General features: G+C 35.5%; 8 protein-coding genes across 8 annotated transcripts; 6 read left to right on the forward strand and 2 right to left on the reverse strand.

The window, feature by feature from the left end:
• The first annotated feature begins 2,943 nt into the window (after positions 1 to 2,943).
• On the forward strand, positions 2,944 to 3,970 carry EV154DRAFT_489446 (uncharacterized protein). Its single transcript, XM_051599299.1, has 2 exons — positions 2,944 to 3,365; positions 3,441 to 3,970. Exons 1-2 carry the CDS (start codon positions 2,999 to 3,001, stop codon positions 3,887 to 3,889), a joined length of 816 nt encoding a protein of 271 aa, XP_051463662.1. The 5' UTR covers positions 2,944 to 2,998; the 3' UTR covers positions 3,890 to 3,970.
• Positions 3,971 to 4,172: 202 nt separating this feature from the next.
• Positions 4,173 to 4,596, reverse strand: EV154DRAFT_409921 (uncharacterized protein; the record flags this gene model as incomplete). The annotated part of the gene is made up of 2 exons (XM_051595371.1): positions 4,173 to 4,315; positions 4,545 to 4,596. Coding segments are annotated over 2 exons (195 nt in total), but the record flags the coding sequence as incomplete, so codon positions are not given.
• A 3,043-nt stretch (positions 4,597 to 7,639) lies between these two features.
• EV154DRAFT_597637 (cytokine-induced anti-apoptosis inhibitor 1, Fe-S biogenesis-domain-containing protein) lies at positions 7,640 to 8,863 on the forward strand. The gene is made up of 2 exons (XM_051607003.1): positions 7,640 to 7,855; positions 7,934 to 8,863. Exons 1-2 carry the CDS (start codon positions 7,699 to 7,701, stop codon positions 8,761 to 8,763), a joined length of 987 nt encoding a protein of 328 aa, XP_051463664.1. The 5' UTR covers positions 7,640 to 7,698; the 3' UTR covers positions 8,764 to 8,863.
• A 604-nt stretch (positions 8,864 to 9,467) lies between these two features.
• On the forward strand, positions 9,468 to 11,585 carry EV154DRAFT_541172 (ketopantoate hydroxymethyltransferase-domain-containing protein; the record flags this gene model as incomplete). The annotated part of the gene is made up of 5 exons (XM_051604473.1): positions 9,468 to 9,603; positions 9,681 to 9,871; positions 9,937 to 10,080; positions 10,135 to 10,557; positions 11,490 to 11,585. Exons 1-5 carry the CDS (start codon positions 9,504 to 9,506, stop codon positions 11,583 to 11,585), a joined length of 954 nt encoding a protein of 317 aa, XP_051463665.1. The 5' UTR covers positions 9,468 to 9,503.
• A 737-nt stretch (positions 11,586 to 12,322) lies between these two features.
• On the forward strand, positions 12,323 to 12,745 carry EV154DRAFT_557577 (uncharacterized protein; the record flags this gene model as incomplete). Its single annotated transcript, XM_051605439.1, has 2 exons — positions 12,323 to 12,557; positions 12,654 to 12,745. The coding sequence occupies 2 exons, from the start codon at positions 12,323 to 12,325 to the stop codon at positions 12,743 to 12,745; spliced, it is 327 nt and encodes a 108-aa protein (XP_051463666.1).
• A 1,130-nt stretch (positions 12,746 to 13,875) lies between these two features.
• EV154DRAFT_489456 (DnaJ domain-containing protein) lies at positions 13,876 to 15,150 on the forward strand. The gene is made up of 5 exons (XM_051599300.1): positions 13,876 to 13,964; positions 14,019 to 14,285; positions 14,353 to 14,444; positions 14,503 to 14,548; positions 14,605 to 15,150. The coding sequence occupies exons 1-5, from the start codon at positions 13,892 to 13,894 to the stop codon at positions 14,715 to 14,717; spliced, it is 591 nt and encodes a 196-aa protein (XP_051463667.1). The 5' UTR covers positions 13,876 to 13,891; the 3' UTR covers positions 14,718 to 15,150.
• EV154DRAFT_557579 (cytidine deaminase) lies at positions 14,720 to 15,448 on the reverse strand (the record flags this gene model as incomplete). Its single annotated transcript, XM_051605440.1, has 6 exons — positions 14,720 to 14,858; positions 14,914 to 14,993; positions 15,062 to 15,105; positions 15,174 to 15,200; positions 15,254 to 15,334; positions 15,388 to 15,448. The coding sequence occupies 6 exons, from the start codon at positions 15,446 to 15,448 to the stop codon at positions 14,720 to 14,722; spliced, it is 432 nt and encodes a 143-aa protein (XP_051463668.1).
• A 1,529-nt stretch (positions 15,449 to 16,977) lies between these two features.
• EV154DRAFT_2440 (uncharacterized protein) lies at positions 16,978 to 18,066 on the forward strand. Its single transcript, XM_051594568.1, has 2 exons — positions 16,978 to 17,199; positions 17,292 to 18,066. The coding sequence occupies exon 2, from the start codon at positions 17,420 to 17,422 to the stop codon at positions 17,849 to 17,851; it is 432 nt and encodes a 143-aa protein (XP_051463669.1). The 5' UTR covers positions 16,978 to 17,199; positions 17,292 to 17,419; the 3' UTR covers positions 17,852 to 18,066.
• Positions 18,067 to 19,620: the final 1,554 nt, after the last annotated feature.

A 19,620-nucleotide genomic window follows, 5' to 3' on the forward strand; every position in this document is an offset into this window, starting at 1 on the left:
GTAGTTTAAAATTATTGTAATAGCTTAAATGAACAATGAAGTATCGGTAAATGATTTATATCTCTGCAGAAAAAAAAGAAGGCACGGTTCATTTTTTTTTAACTTAACAGATAACATCTGCAAAAGAATATAAGGCAAGTACACCATCGACTTGTTCTTCTATGTGATTTGTGATCTCTTTTCATTGTAATAAAATCATGGACTGATCTCAGCTGATCTCAGAAAAAAAAAAGGCCCTCATGGTATCACTAGTCTAAAAAGTTAAGATGCCGTTATTTCAAGGTACACTTTTTTATACCAAAACATGTTTAAATGATTTACCGATGCCCATTTTATACAAGAAAATAAGCAAAATAACGGTAATCTGGGACAATTGATTGTTATAAATGCTCAATAACAACAACAACAACAACAACAAAAGGTTTCAGATCGTCATTTAAGTCATGTTTATTTCAAATAAGCTTATCGATGAGTTTATTTATTCATTCGGTGTACAAATTAAGAAGGTCTTTTTTTTTTTTTTTTTTTTTTTTTTTTTTTTTTGTTAGATGATGTAATTTAGACAGGTTGTACCATTTATTAGTCCCGCTTACTCTTTTTTTAAAAGTGTTCGAAAAAAGAGATTGAATCGGAGGTGCTTCAGTCGAAATGACTTGATTATGTAAGGGAGTAATCTCTGCTGAATTTATTCTAATTCATGAATCAAAGATAAATCGAATTGAATCAGTTTGGTGTATTTACAAAGGCTGCTTTATCTTGCACTTTATTTTTCAAAGACTAGTAACACTTAAAACGGAATAAACAAATGATTTTATTACTGTTGATGGAGTTAAATTTTTGGCTGGTGTCGTACAAGGCGCTCAATTGTAACCGACCCTTCTTTTCTTCACAAAAACGAAGTAAATTCAATTCCAGAAAAGATCCCTGGTTGTGATATGTTTATAATAGAAGAGACACGTGTATTTGTTCTAAACGAATTAATTGTCGAATGATCCATATCAGCACATCAGCAAGAACTGATACTGTAAATTAAAGACTTATTGTCCAAGAGAAAAGCAGCTGAGTTTGGTCGAAGCATGCTTTCATTTCGGCAGGTGTTGTCGGCAGTTCGATAGTGGCACGACGTTTTTCTAAGACCGTCTTGTACCTTAAAGGCCAATTCAATATACAGCGTCATGTCTAATTTATCGAAGCAATTTAGTTTAGCCTCTGATCAATATGGAGAGATACCTTACTGTGAAATCGAATAAAATGACCTTTTGCTTCGTTGTAATCTATAGACTTCATGCCCGAAATCCAGAGTTAGGATTTCGATCCTCCCACTCTTACTCAATATTTTTTCCATCTTCTTCAAACTCGTCCTTTCTTACATGTGAACACTGTCCGTAATTACTTAGAATCAACCACTAATTCTTTAACCTGTTGCTGGCAAAGATATCCTTCCTTTTCGGCAACTTTTTGTTGTATACCTTGAAATCTGTTTAACAGGAGCAAGAAAAACCGGTTGGTATAGTGCCTCTAAGAGATCTTTTCTCGAGAATGGGTTGAATTCCATTATCATTGAGAAATAATATCTGCAATACAGTGACCCTATTAAGAGAAAGGCGCTAGTCGGGACACAAGAAAATATATAATATGATGTGTAAGTGTGTAGTCGACCACTGTTTGTTGCCAAGCTAAGATTTTCGGTGTATTCTGTATATAAGCCACTAATGTTCTTGGTGTAATTGGAAGTTTGATGGTTGCGTGTAAGAACCTACACATCTGGCCATTGTACATTGAAAGTTTCTCGAAATAAGCGTACTTGTCTATTGCGCAGAAAAAATAGTAGTTCAGTATAAAATGACCGAAAAAAAAAAAGATGCCATGATTTTACTATAATAACAGTAACAGAACATCTGAGCATTTTCTACAGATGGAAGAGTTTTCAGGACTAGTGACATATTTGAGTATCATTTTGATATGTAATTCTGGTTTTTAATCGACAAATTTTTGTCCACACACCTACACAAAAATTCAACTAACACTGGTGACATAGATTCATTTTTGAAATTGTTAAGTTGTTCGCTCCGTTACCCCCAAATGAACTCTTGTTCCAGTGGCAAAGAGCTAGTTTTCTCTTTTCTGTAGTTATCTAAGGTAAGATCGAGCCTATTGGATGATTTACGACCTTGATCTAGTTACAGGTCACCTGAATTTTGATGATCGACCTCGAGACGGCTTGAATTTTTGAGATATAAAGTTTACATGAAAGCTTCTTTTAGATGGATATGAATGAAGTATATAGTTTGTAAGAAAAAGAAAAAAGGAACGACTTTGTTTATTTCCAATGCACTCATTGAAGTTCATATTGGTAACCGATATTTTTCAACGAGGTGTCCGATTGACGGTATGTTTGTTTGTTGAGTGGCCTTTCAATAAAAGCATGTGGTTCGTGTAACAATTTTTTTTTTTTACATCGAGCCTAAAGTAATAGGATAAACAAAGGCTTGAAAAAATCTGCATCTGTCCCGCACCAAAGCGTCGGGTTGTGTTTGGGAATGAGGGGCTGATTTTCTTAATTGACATATTGACGCATTGGTAATAAAAAAAAAAAAAAAAAAAAAAAAAAAAAAAAAAAAAAAAAAAAAAAAAAAAAAAAGAGAAGCCACGTTTTCCTATAGACATACACACAGAGTGGTTTTAAGTGAGATAAATGGCAAGTTGAAACACATCTTGCTCATCATGTGTGTGAGTGAGTGACGTGCTATCGCTCCAACATTCCTCTGATAAAGTACCTTATTCTGGATATACGCGGCTTTTCAATATTACCCACACAGCTGATCAAAATGCACAGTTTACAAAAAGTCTTGATATACAAACAAGCAAGGGAAATAAAAGGGTGTATGCGTTTCATATGTATATAATTGATTACCGGGTTGAGGCTGAAGTATAGAAAGAATAAAAGATTTTTATCTTCTTTCTCTCTTTCTTTTACCACCACATTTTACTAAATACAATGAATTCGTTGGTGTCATCTTTATTATATAATTCAGCCATCAAGATTGAAAATATGTCGAAGCGCACACAACCACCGCCGTCTTCGATTGATTCCAGTCGATATAGCAACAGTTCTCCGCCACCACCACCTTACGATCCACCTGTTATTCCTACACCCAGTACGTCCTGGACATTAGAGATGAGTGCACTAGCGGAGAAAATCAAGGATCATACGTTTAGTCAAGGGGGGCATATTGATCGACATAGTATTTCACAAGGCATGAAATTAGTCTCTATTGCTGCCGATGAGTACGAACAAGGACATGAATCCACGGCATTAGACATTTATTTGACCGGTGTCGATAAAGTCTTGATGGCTTTGCCTAGTAAGCCATCACTTTTTTTTTATATCAGAAAAACTCGCTCTCTGTAACGCGTATCTTTTTTAATTAATTATTTAGACAAGACCGATATGCATACAAAAAGAGCAATTGGAGAGAAATTACAGAGTATACAAGAAAAAGTGGGTATCGTGAGTGTAGCGAGAGAGAGCCCACCCTCTATGGATCACCAACACCATGCCATGAATCAGTTCAAGCAGTGGGGACAATCCCTAGTGGAGACAGCAGTCACTGTAGCGATCCTGATCAAGAAATCCCCGCTTCCTGATCTTGTTTGGTTTATCTTTGGTTACATCGCACAAGTATTGATGTGGATAAATGCACATTACCATTTTATAGAGAGGTTACAAGAGTGGAGTATACAGTCTATCAAGTATGTTTTAGAGGCAGAGGAAAAGTATCGTCTGCATGAGTTTGTAAGCGAAGGTATTTACATGATGGTGGCTGCAGTCTTGAAAGCAACTGTAGCATTTAAAGAAACACCAGCAGCATCAGCATCGAAAAGATAATTCATATACAGTGAGAACGGTAAATTTTGTCACTTTGAGAAAATTAAATGTAACCAAAAAATTAATGGTTGTTTAACGCAGAAAAATAAAAGATAAAAAAATCAGTCAGACTAAGATTAATATTGCTTGAAGGCTTTTTTTTTTTATTAAAAGTGAATTCTTTTTTCATATATAAAAGAAAAGACCGTCTTTATAGTTATTTAAAGCGTAGGTAAAGTTATGGGCTATTGTTGAAGTCGTTAAAACAGTTTACAATTAAACTTGACGGTATGATATACTTACTTTAGTATTCAAGTGGGCATTCTTGCGAACGATTCATGAATCCACCCTTGATATCATGAATAGTTGATATAGCAAAGCTCGAAAATTCAAGTTCTTTCAGTTCAGCTTCGTCTTGTTTTGTCACACAACATCCCGTCCAAAATACTTTATATAAGGAAATCAATGATCCAATATTTTTTCTGTTTGTAAACACATTGATTTCTTGGGAACGTCATTTCAAATAATTTTACTATGGTGTAAAATGAACTATCTGGCATTTTTTAAGTGATATAAACTTTGGAATTTTATCCTTATAAAGAGATAGATTAAAAATTCGCAGTATAAAAAATCGTAGCTCACACAACACAATAACCGGAATTTATGTTATTAATACCATGGATCTGGAAAACAAGAATAGCACCTGTGTTGGATTCTCCAACATACTTTGCTAATCTCAAAAGGTCGTTGGCTAAACCTGCAATATTCGGTTTTGACTCTGCTATTTTGGCTTCACCATAACCAATCGTGCAACCCTAATTAAGCTGATCGATTTCACAGATCATTGCATCAGGCTGTACGCAGATTATTTTCCTGGCACAATCATCTTCAGGTACAGCGTTAGTCCTACATGTTACAAATATTAGCGCCTGTTTTAATAAAATCATGCAAAAAAAAAAAGTAGTAACCATCTAATAAAGTAATTAATATGTCACGGTCAGGATCAAAGAACAATGTTGTGAGAATAGGATCAAAAACAATGCTCCACAATTCTGTTTCACGAATAGTTGTGGCGGACAAGAGACTTCGGGATGGAAGTTTTTGTATTCTAAATGATTGTAAATATTAGTATCATATAACTGATATATAACAATAATACAACGTGAATTTACAAGTTTGATAAACAAATAAAAATCTGTGCTTCATAATCTTCTTTTCCAACGCTCATGGCGGCCAATGTCTGAACAGAATCGCATGTCTTGATCCTCCTTTTTGTGCAGACTCTATTGTTTGTCTACGAGTTTATTAGTGGCTATAACAAGAACATTCTATCGTTTATATACATACATAAATTACATCGTCCAGAGACCTGCACTATAAATGGAAGCGTAGTAGTTTTAGCACCAATTTACTGTTTAGTGTTGCTTTTTCCACCCTACGCATAGCCAAATATATTGGTCGATGTGAGCTTGTGGAACTACCAAATGGGGGTTTTGACACTAATTCTGTTGATAGTTTTTTCCATCATACCAGTAATAAATACACCATAATTGTTGGTAGTATTTCTTTCTTTTAAGCAAATCCCCTCCAATTTTGTTGGTGTTTATTTCACATTATTTGTCAAATACATAAACGAATATAATTGGCACCAGTTACCCTCTTCAGTTGGAGTAGTAATGCTACTACTTTCTTTTTTTAGTTGGGGCTAGTAGAGACTAAGTAAAATAAAAACAAAAAGATAATTATATTATATTATAATAGAGATTTCACCTCAACTAGCATTTCATTCGAATTTACCTGTGAAAAATGTTGGATCTCAACATGGTCCCAGAAGTGGCTGTTGACATGATTTTCATGCAACCTGCATAAATAGTTGAACTAATATGCCATATCTTAGCAACCGATTCACAGCTTTTAAGAACTTTGTAGCTATTAGTATTGATTTTGGCCTTCTTTAAAAGGTACCGAATATCTTGGGGATCTGATTGGTGTGCTTCATCCTTGGTACAGGTACATTCACTCTGGTAATAGTAGCGAAGGTCGTACTTTGTAATATTTCGCCAAACTTTCTCAGGCTGTTTCCAGAATTCTAAATAAAAAAGAAATTAAAACCAAATTAACAATGATTGGAAAAGGAAAATACTTACCAGGAAGATTAAGCTTTTCGTTTTTCATAAATATAGTTTCTCTTAGAACTACAAAAAACCAACTTCGAATAAAGGAAATGTCTAGACCTCCGAATTTTTTTAAAAGGATTTTTTTATACCAGTTACAGCAATCCTGGCCAAGACCAGTAAGCAAATATAATCAAAACCATTTAGAGTGCAACCCCTGCTATTCACCGTCCCTACTATGGGTTCCAAAACCCAAGGAAGGGACCATCCTATAGCAAAGACTAGCCGTAGCTGTAATACCACAAGAATTGCAATGTATCTTTTTAAAAAAAAAGAACTAATAATTTAGTCTTTCTTGAAAAATACAAAAATTATTATATATCAACCTTTTAACTTTCATTTAAAGAGAAGTATGTTAAAGGAAAAGCAAAAGGGAAAAAAAGTGTGTGAACGAGTCTAATAAGATGGTTTAATCAAAAAAGTGATAAACAAGAGCTTATGTCAGAATGATTTTTAATCAGCCATAATGTTTGGGCCTTTACTTAAAATAGAAACATTTGCAAAAAAAAACCCCCCAAGGATAGTGAAGCGTATTTTATGGAAAACAAAAATCGATCATCCTATGAAGTTTAGACGATACGGCATGCCAGTCGACGTAAAGACTTATGTGAAAAAAATACGGATGTCTAGACATTTCCCGAATTAAGAATTAAAGTCCTATATGTTTATCGATGAAGCTGGATTTTATATGAATTCCAGAAATGATTGGGCCAGAGCAGATACTGGAACGTCTTCCATATTGAAGACAACTAAAACGAAGAGCCCATCTCATACGATGATTAAGGCTATACATGCATCTAGCGTCTTCCATGTAACAATTACAAGCAAGAAAATAAAGTAGCAAAGAGAAAAAAAAATATTATTTAGGTTGGTTTATTGTAGAAGAGCCAGTTACAGAGTATATTGTTGATAATAAAGAGAGCAGCCCGCAAGATAGTTCAGAATCGATACGGCAACTGCGCACTTTATCGGATTCATGAATGCTCTGCTTGATATCATGGATCTTAATGGAAATGTAAAAGGAAATTATTTAGCGATCGATAACTGTACTATACATAAATCAAAACTGATAACGAAAAAAAAAAATTGAAAGTCGTGGCTATAGGCTGACATTAATTTTTCTCAAAGTGACAAAATTTTGCGGTCCTCACTGTATATAAATAAATCTCGAATTTTAGACAGCCATGAGTGGCCATTACACACATGACCCTTAGTATATACATTAATGAAAAAAAAAGGGTACGGGGTCTTCCTCATAGGTTGGATAACTCTTATCGGAAACCTTGATAAGGTGGGTGTGTAACACTAGATCTTTTTCTCTCTTACATTCTTTATCTCTATGGTTAAGAAAAAAAAAAAGACCATGTCAGAAATGCCATTGCCACAGCATGAAGAATTGTAACAGTGTGTAGATCAATGGCTTGGCCAAAGACAGGATGTAAAATCAAACAATCACAACAATAATAAAAAGTAGATCCCGCACAAAAGATCCTCATGTCGGGAACCAATCAAGAAGGAAGCAAAGATGATGTAAGCCAATGAAATCTTATTATTAATCGGTTGACTCGTTTTTTTTCTGACAAATAGGAAAGAAAAAAAATTCTTTAGTTTTCTATCTTTCTTTTTCTTACTAAAAAAAAATTACTTACATTAACAATGTCATTTGATTCACTTCACACTGGAGATAAGGCATTATTCGTTGCACCTGCAACTGTTGACCAAAACACATTTGTTCAAGTCAAGGACTCTGCTCAAACCAAAGTAGGAGAAACTGGACAAGTTTCATTTGAGGTGATGGATCGTGTTGCAGAAGGTAATCCTTGTTTTTTTTTTACTTTAACGCATGCGCTTTTCTTATCTAACCCTGACATCCTTTTTCTTTCATAAAAAGCTCCCTTGAACAAGTCAAGCTACAATGTGATTTACTCCAACTTGTTTACGCCTTCTGTCTCGATTCACACACCCGACATGTTATCTCGTTACTTGACGACCTTGACGTCAGGCGGCCAACTTGTGTTGCAAGAAGTTGTGTTACTTGTGGATTTGGCAAACACGATCTGTCCCATCACACGTCAATCAGGCGATTTAGAGTCCATGTTGAAATTGGCAGGTTTTGTAGACGTGACAGTCAAGTCGGTCACACCTGTCTCTGATAAAGATCTGGCTGCCTTCTTTCATTTGTGGGGTACCACCAAGATTGAGCAAGGAGTGAGTCGACTCAGTGGTAAATTTGGCATTACACACATCGAAGCCAAGAAACCTGCATACGAAGTAGGACAAAAGATGAAGTTAAATTTCAAAAAGAAGCCTACTGGCACCGTCAAGAAAGCAGTGGTGTGGGCTAGTGTGAATAGTGATGATATTGAGGATGAAGACCTTTTATTAGATGAATCGGATCGAGTAAAGCCTAGTAAAGAATCTTTGAGTCGACCTGATGATTGCGAATTGACTGATGGAAAGAGAAAGGCTTGTAAGAATTGTACATGTGGTAGAGCAGAAGAAGAAGCAAATGGCGTGGTTTCATTGGATATGATGGATGATATGCAAGAGGATGAAATTGTCGAAGTGGATCCTACACCAAAGAAGAAGGGTTGTGGTAGTTGTACTTTGGGTGATGCCTTTAGATGCTCCACCTGTCCTTACTTAGGTATGCCTGCTTTCTCGGCAGGTGAAAATGTTGCTTTGGGTGGCATGTTTGCTCAAGATGATATCGAATTCTAAATAACCTTACTCTCATAAACCTCATACCTTTTTTTTTCTTATATATATAATTGTATAATAACCCTCTTTCACACACACACACACACACTTTTTTTTTATATTTTTATAATACATTTTTAACTGTTAATAAACAGAACACCTTTTAATCTACTCTTTAAACTGCCAGTTGTTATGCTATTGTTCAATGTGTCTCATCTGTACATTATAATTGTGAGCAGAGACCATTCTTCTTTTGATTAAATATCAATTAAGAAGCGGAGACACCTACATAATCTAGGCTTAGTTGTTTAATACAGACATACTTTTAGTACAAACATTCTATTATAAACTGTCAATTCAGAGCATTTATTTGTACGTAAACTAGAAAAGTGTGATGTTGAACTGTATTTAACTGTCAATTAATAATCAGACAAAGTACTCTTTATATTCGAACTCATACATAGACATCTGGTTTTGTAATAACAAAGCATAATTTATCTTTTGTAATACACTCGATTGTCAATTGAGAACACAAAGCACCCCTTCTACATACGGTTGGCTTAACTTATAAAGAATGCTGCGTTGAATGCCTTCGCCAAAACCTGACGGTGTTACACACAGCGTTGACATGAAACCAGTCACGTTACCGAGCTGGCTATCAAAAAAAAATATTTTCTTTTTTCTATTAAAACTGGCTGACAAAGCTGCATTTCCCTCCCTTCTCACTCAAGCGCAGAACATTATTCCTCTCTTTTTATAAAATGTCTATTACATTAAAGACCTTAGCACAAAGAGCCTTTTCAAAGAGTCTTACCGGTCATCGATGCTACTCGAGCCGACCTATGGAAACAGCCGTCCAAAGTAAAAAAAAAAAAAAATAGGCTTATATTAAATAGGGCTTTGTGTAACTTACCCCGTTAAAATAATAATAATTATAGGCAAGGCTAAAGTTTCAATCAAGACAATTCAAAGCATGTATCGTCGTAAAGAAGCCATCTCCATGATGACTGCCCAAGATTATCCTTCGGGTCTTGTGGTAGACCAAGCAGGGATTGATCTTTGTCTGGTGGGAGATTCTTTAGCCATGGTCAGCTTGGGATTTGACTCTACAAATCCTCTCACTGTTGATGTAAGTAAAGAAAAAAAAAACAATGGGGGAAAAAGGAACTTTATAACTCATACCGTAATCACCAGGACATGTTGCATCATTGCCGTGCTGTGGCAAGAGGATGTAAAGCTCCATTCATTATTGCTGATTTGCCCTATGGTAGTTATGAAGCCAGCCCTGATGATGCTGTCAGAGTCTCTCTTCGGTTCATGAAGGAAGGCCATTGCGATGTAAGTTAAATGTTCATTTGTGTAACACATACAATTTAAACTCCATTTGTACAGGCCGTTAAATTAGAAGGCGGTGAGGAAATGGCAGAAACCATTCGTCGTATCACCCGTGTGGGTATTCCTGTACTTGCTCATATCGGACTTACACCTCAAAGACAATCCTCATTAGGAGGGTTCCGTGTACAAGGAAAGACCGCTAAACAGGCCACAGCCTTATTAAAGGATGCGCTAGCGGTACAAGAAGCTGGAGCATTTGGTATGGTAATTGAAGCAGTCCCGGAACAAGTGGCAGGATATATTACGGAACAACTCAAGGTACCTACCATTGGTATCGGAGCAGGTGTACAATGCTCAGGTCAAGTCTTGGTTCAGAATGATGCTTTAGGTTTATTTGATAAATTTGTACCCAAATTTACTAAACAATACTGTAACTTGAATCAAATTATTACTAATGCTCTAAGAGAGTATCATGAAGAAGTCAAGACTAGAAAATTTCCTGCACCCCAAAATACTTACCCTATCGATCCTATCCAATTAGAAAAGTTCTTTGCTCAACAAAGAGAAAAGAATCAAATTCGTAACGAAACACAAGAGGCAGTTCATGCCACCATGTAGAAAGAAATAAAATGTTTTTTTTATATAATATAATGATAAGTGTACAAAGAGAGAAGGGAAAGGGTGTGTGTGTGGGGATATGAAGAGTTATTTTCTTTCGAATTGCATAGAACAGTTATTACCATTAAAAGCAGGTGGTTTAGCTATTTTGTAGTCTTCCATTAAACTAGAAACGGTGGCAATCACTTGTTGTTGGGTTTCCTTGTCAACACGTTTTTGACCACGTTTATAGACAATATCAAGTTTAACCTTATTTCCTTTATCCAAAAATTGAATAGCCTTATTCAACTTGTGTTCCATATCATGATCACTGACGTTCCAACCAAACACAATTTCCTTCAATACTGATTCAGGTGCTGTCTGCTTCTTCTTTTTACCTTGCTTTTCCTTTTCAAAGAGCGCCTTCTTATCTAATAATCGACACACAGGAGGTTTAGCCAAAGGGTCTACCTCCACCAAGAAATACTTGGACCGGTCAAACTCATTCAAAACATCACTGACTCGAACACGGTTATGCACTTGCCCTTGTTCATCCACAAAAGTAATAAAACGTGAGCTGATCTCTTCATCGCGACGGGATCGACTGCCTGGCTTTTGTACAACAGGACTACTGGCTTTAGCTGCTGCAGGTGGACTGACTAACGGTGCTAAGGGTCGAAACGCTGCCGCTGACTGTCTAGCGCGATTTTGGCCACTGACTGGAAGTGCTTGTGCAAGCGAATTATAACTTCTTGTCGTCCATCTCAAGCTAGGTTTCAATAAGCGAAGCATATTGCTGGTTAAAATAAATAAAGACGGAAATTTTATTCAAACTAAAAAAAGTGGAAAGACTAAAATTCGAGCCCCTGCTGCAAAAATGCGCGTCACATTTTAAAAATAAAAAAGCCTAATTTCTTTTTTTGCATTAATTTGCTGAACTAGCACACATCGGTGTATGAAAGGTGGTTAATTAAACATAAAATCACTTATTCAAAGACTTGATTAACGTTTAAAAGGAATTGGAAAAAGAGAAAATGAATTTCTCTACTTGTTCATGATGCAAAAACACTGGTTTACGTCAGAATAAAATGATCAACAGATGAGATTGCAAAAAAAAAAAAAAAAAACCTAAGAGTGAGCAAATTGATCCGCAAAGTTAGTGCATCTTTTTCTTTTCTTGTCTCACACGAAGAAAGACAAAGGAGGAATTCGCCTAGTATATTTTTTATTCGCTTAGGTTGTTGGCTTAATGACTCTAAATAAACCGACTTGAAACACGGACCATGGAGTCCATCATTAGTGCGAGTATTTGGGTGACAAACTCATATGCGCATATCAAGCTTTGAATATTTTCTTCGCAGCATTATCAGCAGCTGGTTTAAACGAGGTAGTTGTGTTAGAAATATCCAGAAAAGGGGTCTTTGCCTGGGACCTGTGAGTTGCCTGAGATCTGTCTCTTGTGCTTTGTTTACACACTAACACCACCCAAGGTAGAAATTTTAGCATGTATTAGCGAAAGTCAATCTTTGACATTACCTGTTTTACCGAATATACAGCAGCAGAAAAGTCCAAAGTGAATGTTCAGAAAGGTGAGTTAAAAAAAACCACATACACACACCACAGATTGGAATCTTTATTTCCAAACCCTATGTTTTCGACATGGCCAGCAAAAAGTAAAGACACGACTGACAAAAGCAAATTGGCACCCGCTGGTTTTGATTTCAAGTGTGGCCTATACAACAAAGTATGTAAATCAGCAGGTGTCCTTACATTACACAATAGTTGCATGTATTTACCCGAACCCTTTAGTACTGCAGTTAAGCCTTCCTCTAAGGCAATACTTCAGTTGAAGTCTGCATTCTCATCACCAGTGACACTTAAAGGTAGAGGGGATTCGAATATGGTCGCTGCATCCACTTAATCAGCGACTATATTAAACACAATAAAGGATTACAACAGTAATTTTGATAATTTTCAAGATACTGACCAACCCGTAACAGCTAAACACAAGGTTAATGACCCCACAGATAACAAGGCTTGTTCAATCAAGCGCCTTAAGGAAAGAGTCTAAAGTGAGTTAGGCCTTTTGTACCAGATCCCCAAGCAAGGGCAGTGAAGAAAGTTAGGTTTCTTGTGTCAAATCTTTCATCAAAAAGACAAAGCGCAGACTTTGATAGATGCACCAAAAAACAACCAAGACTGGACGAATAAAGGACCCCGACTTCCATGGCAACCGTACTGCTGTCTAGATGAACTAACACCTTTTGTGGTGTCTGATGATCACGACAACTGTGACGTTGGTTAGGCTTTAGGCTTAACCACCTTTTGCGTGAAAGTGCGAGCCCAGCTAAATATACTGAGTGAACCCAGCCTTTTTCAAGTGGTCTCGTAAAACAAGTTTTTAATCTGTAGCAATCTACAAAACAAAGTTGTATTGCTCTCTAGGGCTGTCTCCGTCTAAATAGTTTATCTTGATGATTTGTAGTACCTCATTGTGCTATTCGTAGATTAAGCAGCCTTTCCTAAAATAAAAGAACCCCTAAATAGGCTGCCAAAGTAGTCGTGCCAGGTAGTAATGTTATGGGATAACAGCACCAAATACAGAAAGATGAGACAATACACAGTTTAAATCGAACTTATTATTTTTTTGCAAGGCTTTCCTGTTGTGATTTTAGGTAGGAAGGATATAGTTAGAGGTCGAGTCGTCGAAAGCAAACGTTCAATGACACAACCGCATTGATTTTAAAGTGACAGATAAAGCGACAAGGATACATAAAAAATATGAATAATCACGTGTAGTGTTAATAGAAATGGCTGTCGAGGGTTGATCCATATGGTGAGTCCGTATGCGTTGCCCAACAATAACATATAAACTGTGCTAAGACCTAACAATAAACAGAATACGGATTGTGACTATTTTATCACAATGGATCTTTGTCAGCTATTTCTGCACTTGGACTTTAACCATTCAAAAGATTATGGAATCGGCTACATACAACTCAATAGTATTTACCATTGAGTTGGTTGGCCAAAACCTATTCCTTTTTTCCTGTTTTTTTTTTTTTTTTTTTTTTTTTTTTTGCATTTCGGACCGGTATGTGTCACAAACCCTTTTATGATCTGCATCACTTACATCATTGTTGCGTGCCATTTAAATAAAGCAACGTCTCTTTTTTTTTCTTTTTTTTTTATTTATTTATTCTTCACTTTATTTAACATGGCCAGCATTCCAGATTATTACGCTATACTCCAAGTACCAGTAACAAGTACACACGACGAAATTCGTGAAGGTAAAAACTGTAGAATGGGGTAGAGGTTTAATGCCAAGCTAATTCTAAAATTAGCTTACAAGAGACAAGCTTTGGTCAATCATCCCGATCGACTTCCTACTACCGCCAGCCAACAAGATCGAGAAGAAGCCACACGAAAGTTCCAACTTGTTGCTGATGCTTATTATATCCTGGGTGACCGCTCACGCCGAGAGGCCTACGACAAGTCTCGAAGCAAGCAAGAGGGTTTTGCCCCATTTAATGCTGCTAGACCCAAAGCTTCGACTTCACAAGCCAATCATCTTTTTGGTGATATTTTTGAAGAACTGCTAAAACCCGATGGTATTGTTAAATATAAGTGATGGTAAAAAAAAAATAAGCCTGTTTTAATTGTTTTTCATGCATATAGTGGAGCACCCTACACACATTTGGAGAATTATAGGTGCTGGAGCTGGAGCTGTACTAGGATTTATTATTGGAAATGTTCCTGGAGCAGCCATTGTAAGTGTTGAATAGCATGATGAAATAACACTAGGTAACGATAAAATTATATCATTAGGGCGCACTAGCAGGAAAAACATTAGGTCAAGTGAGAGATCACAAAGGTAAATAATACATTTATTGGGTTAATTTTCTTTTAAGTCTAACGCTGAATATTAAGGTGTATCCGTGTACACGGCATTTCAAAAATTGGATGGAGATCAACGAAGAAATATTTTGACTAGTTTATTAGCAAGATTTGTAACAGCAGGTGCATCAGGCATGATGAAATAATTTTAAATTAAATATTTTTCGGATTCAACCACACCAAATGCAAATGGCAAAACTTGTTCAAATGTGTATTCTTGGTGTTCTCCTAACGTATTTACAAAATAAACAGGCATATCTCTTTTAACAAATTCAGAAATAAATTGTCTATATTTTTACATCATTAGTCGAATTCCAATCCAACCTTGTTTTTCTTTTTTACCTGCAAATACCACAAGGGGAAATAAATTCGGTTTGGTCTGAGGTAACAGCCAGTGCGCGAAATTTAGATTGTCCCTCGCTCTATTTTTTTTTTCTGCGTTATTTTTTTTTTTTTTTTTGTTTGTTTCATGAATTTCTGCTTTTCTTACCACAGCTTTTACAAAAGCAGTTCTTTCGGCACAAATAGCAGCTCCTATTAAAATAGTCAGTTTTTTGTTTTCTCTCTCTCTTTTTTTTTAGCCATCATGGCCATGTACTTACCGTATGAAGCATTTTCCACATTGCAACCTAATTACTCTTAGTTATATTTTACCACCTATTAATTTTTAACAGACACTTACCTTTAAAAATTGTACCATCCTCGGCCAAAAGAGCAGCACCTACTCTGAACTTTGAGTAGGGAGAGTATGAAGTTTCCTTAGCTATTTTCAACATAAATATGTAGCCCTAAAATTTCTTTCATGTCACAAAATACCTTTGGCAGCAGCAACAAATAATTCGCTGCGTTCTTCAGCTGTAATAGCAGTGGTAGTCATAGGTTAAAAAAAGGGGGGATGGGGAGGGGAGGGAAACCCACACTCTTGGATGCAGAAGGCACACTTCTTTTATACTGGAGGAATTAAAACACCGTGATAACAATTTCTCACGACTCTCTTACCCTTTTTTACGATAAACAGATATGAGTTGTCTTACCCGGCTTATCAGCCGACTATTTTATATAGTTGGTATAATTAAAGTCAGGCACCCAAAATATGTGTTGTCCTTCCCCCAATAAGGTAATCCCGTACACACTTTTAACATATGCTTATTTGTACAGGATGGAAATAATTTGGGCCAGCTTTTGTAAAGAAGAGAAATGATCTATCGCATCACGTAGATTCATATACTTTGTATTGGTGTATTGAGTGCTGCTTATTACTTTTTAATGCTGAAAGTAATAGTAAGAGTGTAATTCAGGAACCATCTGTAAATGTTAAATTTTGAACCAAAAGAATAAATAAAAATAAAATAAAAAATATTAATACTATCCAGTTTCTACCTTAACAAGAATAGGATAGCACAACTTATGAGTTTATTATATACCTTAGCCATTCTAATCCGTCTCGTTCTTACAATAGTGCAAGACAAACAGTCAAATGGACGGATTATGTAATATATAAAGAATCAGACGTAGGTGTCTTAAAATGGAATTGCGTAGTTACTCATTCGTAGTAGTCATGTATACATATAGCTACCGAATCAGTCTAAAGCTATATACAAACCGAATAAAATATTTTATGTAAAATATAGGGCCACTTTTAATATCTAAATAGCTCAAAAACTGGAAAAATGAGTAAACTGAACCCAAGGCCAAATAATAAACAGGACAGTGTAACAATGTGAAAAAAATACTGACTTCATGAAGTTAATATGCATATCGTATTATTTTTAGTGGGTGACTTTGTTTTATATCACATTATTGGTACTGATTTGGGATAAACACTAATTATAGAGTCTTTACAACTTGATCGATGTGATGAGAGCATATGGTGGATCAACATTGTATCGTCATTGTAAGCAGAGAATTCATGCAACAATACCAATGGAGCTATTATTTGGCCAAAGAAAGTTTTATTATTAAGAGGATATAGTAGTTTCAGAAATACTATTGTCACATGCAGAAACGAACGTATTTCTTTTTTTTTTAAATAATTTCTTTCTATTACTGAAATGAGAATGTACTCTATTTTAAGCACTTTCAAAGTGCATGACCCTTATTTGATTTTAAGCCTGTCAAAAATCAACAATTGTTTTCAAAAACCTATACTATATGATAAAACACCACGATTTTAATGTTACTACTACACCTCCAATTTAACAATTACGCATATTAGTAGGAAAGGATAATCATATATTAACCAATCGGATACCGTTAATACATTGTATCTGAACCCGTAAGTTGGTAACCATGAGCCATATGTATGACAGCATTCTTTACCTATACATTATTATGCACAGACTCTTTTAATAGATTTTTTTTTTCTGCATTTGTGTAATTATGCAAAAATATTTTTGGTGAGAATTTTATCTAGCATGCATGATATCTTCTGATTTAAACTTTGAAAAATGAAACTACAAGTAAAACGTGGCTGAGGTTCGTTTAAGATATGAAAGAGAAAGTAGTTGTATTTGATAATGTGTTTGGTCAATTGCAGATGTACCTTAAAAGTGGGTTGGCGTAGAATCAGTTTGAACATCTTTGAATTATACATAACTTTCAAAATTGTGTAGCTGTAATTGTAGCCAGGTATGGTGGAGCTAATATCTTTGTCGATTGTGGCTTTTATGTTATTTATAAGCATTTTTTTTTAAAAAATCATGTTTTGTGTTTAAAATTAGCAACAAGCGTACTCATATACATTTTTTAGCGTCCTAAATAAAATGTTCGCATTTATTCCAACAGGCTAAAAACTGTATAAATACAAGAGTAAATTGCATCCCATTGTTTAATATAATTTCAAGCAATCATGGTTTCTTTCATTCTTCTCCAAGCTGCTTTGCTTTTTACTCTTCTCGTATCTTTTGCCTCTGCTGCACCGGCTGTAAAAGACGGATGTGAAGGTTTCCATGTCACATCTCCTACCACTTACTTTACGACCACGGCGGGACAATGCCAGGAGGTCTCGTATGATTTTGGGGCTTCTGCACCTGCTAAACCTTCAACAATAAAGATTGATCTTTACGAATACAAGACGGACAAGTTTATCAATACCTTGGTCAAGAATGTTGCTGCAACTGGTATTGTTTCGCCTTGGTTTAATATTGATTTAGGCAGTTATCAAAAAACGGGTGATTACTACTTTCTCGTTACTTATGGGGCTAGTTGTAAACCTATCAAGACATCTTACTTCCATGTTTTGTATAACAAAAACTCTCCTCCAGCTGTATGCCCTAAATAAAGTCAATGTTTGTTTTTTTACGTGCGTTTTTTTTTCAAGAAGTAACGGAGGTATCCTGTCATAGCTTCTCTAATAAAACTTTAAATTTTTTCTTAAAATGATTGTTTTATAGTGTACTGTATATGTGCTATTATAATGTAGAAACAGAGTTTTCCGAATTAAAGTCTTCTTCATCTTTTGTATATATGGTGCTATTCTTTGCGTTTCAAGAAAAACAAATCATATTTGGAAGATAGTTAGAATTTGTATCACAAAGTTTTCATAATTATAGGAAATTATGGTCATCCTGTGTTTCCTAGGTCTGATGTCATTTTAAGCTTCCACAATAAATGCTTTCAGTCATGACGGTGGAGTAAAATGCGGTTTTTTATGTAATAAATAAAATCGCCATGTTACCATCGTGTGTTCTAACACGGTTTCATATTTAGTGTCAAGATATTTTTAGTATATTAATCTCCCAGATCAGCGCTTCATAAAAAATATTTTTCCCATGTACCCTTCTTTTTTGAAAATACACGTTTCCGGCTATACGTTTTTTTTTTATTAATATGGAGAAACACAGGAAGGGAACACGACATACAAAAAAAAAAAAAAAAAAGGTTTCATTTATTTTTTATCTACCGATACAATTTTTCATTTGCATAATTTGGTCTACATTTCCGGGTAAAAAATGTACCCTTTTTGTACCTTGGTTAAAAACATGGTACAACTTTAAACAGTGTGAATTTTCGATCAGACGCTACCAAGATGCGGGCGGGCGGAAATAAATCACATATGACCGGAAGCGCCTATTATTGGGGAAGTAGTTTTTTTACTACCAAAGAGGAGAGAACAACAAACACACACATATTTGACTTTTACAACAAGGGCTTAGCTCTTTTTTTTTTTAATATTATATAAAACAAACACATACAACCCTGCAGTGCTCGCCACAAAAAAAGATAACTGTATCGTACACATAAACAAACACTACTTTAAAGAGTTGTAGTCGAGGAAAACTTATCAGGACCATTTTTCAGCTAATTCATTTCACTAGGATCATGATCAATTTCTCTAATATCAACAGTGTTCCGGCAACGTATGTGTCACTGAGTGATATACCATGATAGGCTTGTAATGGATAGTTCATCTGTTGAAACAAATTCTAGCGTAGTGCAACTTCGTCAAACGAATAACGTTCCGATACAGAACATTTCAAGAGACCAAACTTAAGGACTCATGTGTTGAGAGTTCATGGCTTTCGAGTCTTTCATGATACACTAAACTCTGATATGTTGGAAGAGTAGCATCCAAGACGCGAGAAATACAATTATTAAATATATATTCCATAAATTCCAAAATGGTAGCAATTCTAAACTCTTGTAAATCTAATGGACCAAATTAGATTTCTACAGCATTGGCATGCGTACTATGAGTGACATGTGAGTGGGTGCCTTCAATGCAAGCATTCACAAATTCTTTAAACTCTGTCTCTAAACCAGTTTTTGAACAGGTAAATGCTGATTCTTTTCCTGATTGTAGAACCATTTGATTAACAATCTCAATCAGAGGATTTTCCCAGCTCTTTGTTTTTTTTATGGACATGAAAGACAGGAAAATAAAAGACAGTTTAAACAGTTTAAAAGCACACATTTTATTAAAATTAAAAGAAAAGAGACACATTAGCCACTCTAGAAGAGTATTACCCGGGAATGGCTACGCGGAGGCTTGTATATGTGCATTCCCTTCATCTTTTTATCAGGCAAAAAGTCAGCGAAAAGAGAAAAACC

Source organism: Mucor mucedo, assembly GCF_025094135.1.
Source record: "Mucor mucedo strain NRRL 3635 chromosome Unknown EV154scaffold_1, whole genome shotgun sequence".
In the NCBI taxonomy this organism is placed as follows: domain Eukaryota; kingdom Fungi; phylum Mucoromycota; class Mucoromycetes; order Mucorales; family Mucoraceae; genus Mucor; species Mucor mucedo.

Bases quoted from the DNA above. Each gene is read 5' to 3' on its own strand.
- EV154DRAFT_2440 (XM_051594568.1), top strand. From the start codon at position 17,420: ATGGTTTCTTTCATTCTTCTCCAAGCTGCTTTGCTTTTTACTCTTCTC.
- EV154DRAFT_597637 (XM_051607003.1), top strand. From the start codon at position 7,699: ATGTCATTTGATTCACTTCACACTGGAGATAAGGCATTATTCGTTGCA. The intron at 7,856-7,933 runs GTAATCCTTGTT...TTTCATAAAAAG, and splicing joins GATGGATCGTGTTGCAGAAG to CTCCCTTGAACAAGTCAAGC.
- EV154DRAFT_489456 (XM_051599300.1), top strand. From the start codon at position 13,892: ATGGCCAGCATTCCAGATTATTACGCTATACTCCAAGTACCAGTAACA. The intron at 14,286-14,352 runs GTATTGTTAAAT...TCATGCATATAG, and splicing joins AGAACTGCTAAAACCCGATG to TGGAGCACCCTACACACATT. The intron at 14,549-14,604 runs GTAAATAATACA...CTGAATATTAAG, and splicing joins TCAAGTGAGAGATCACAAAG to GTGTATCCGTGTACACGGCA.
- EV154DRAFT_489446 (XM_051599299.1), top strand. From the start codon at position 2,999: ATGAATTCGTTGGTGTCATCTTTATTATATAATTCAGCCATCAAGATT. The intron at 3,366-3,440 runs GTAAGCCATCAC...TTAATTATTTAG, and splicing joins AGTCTTGATGGCTTTGCCTA to ACAAGACCGATATGCATACA.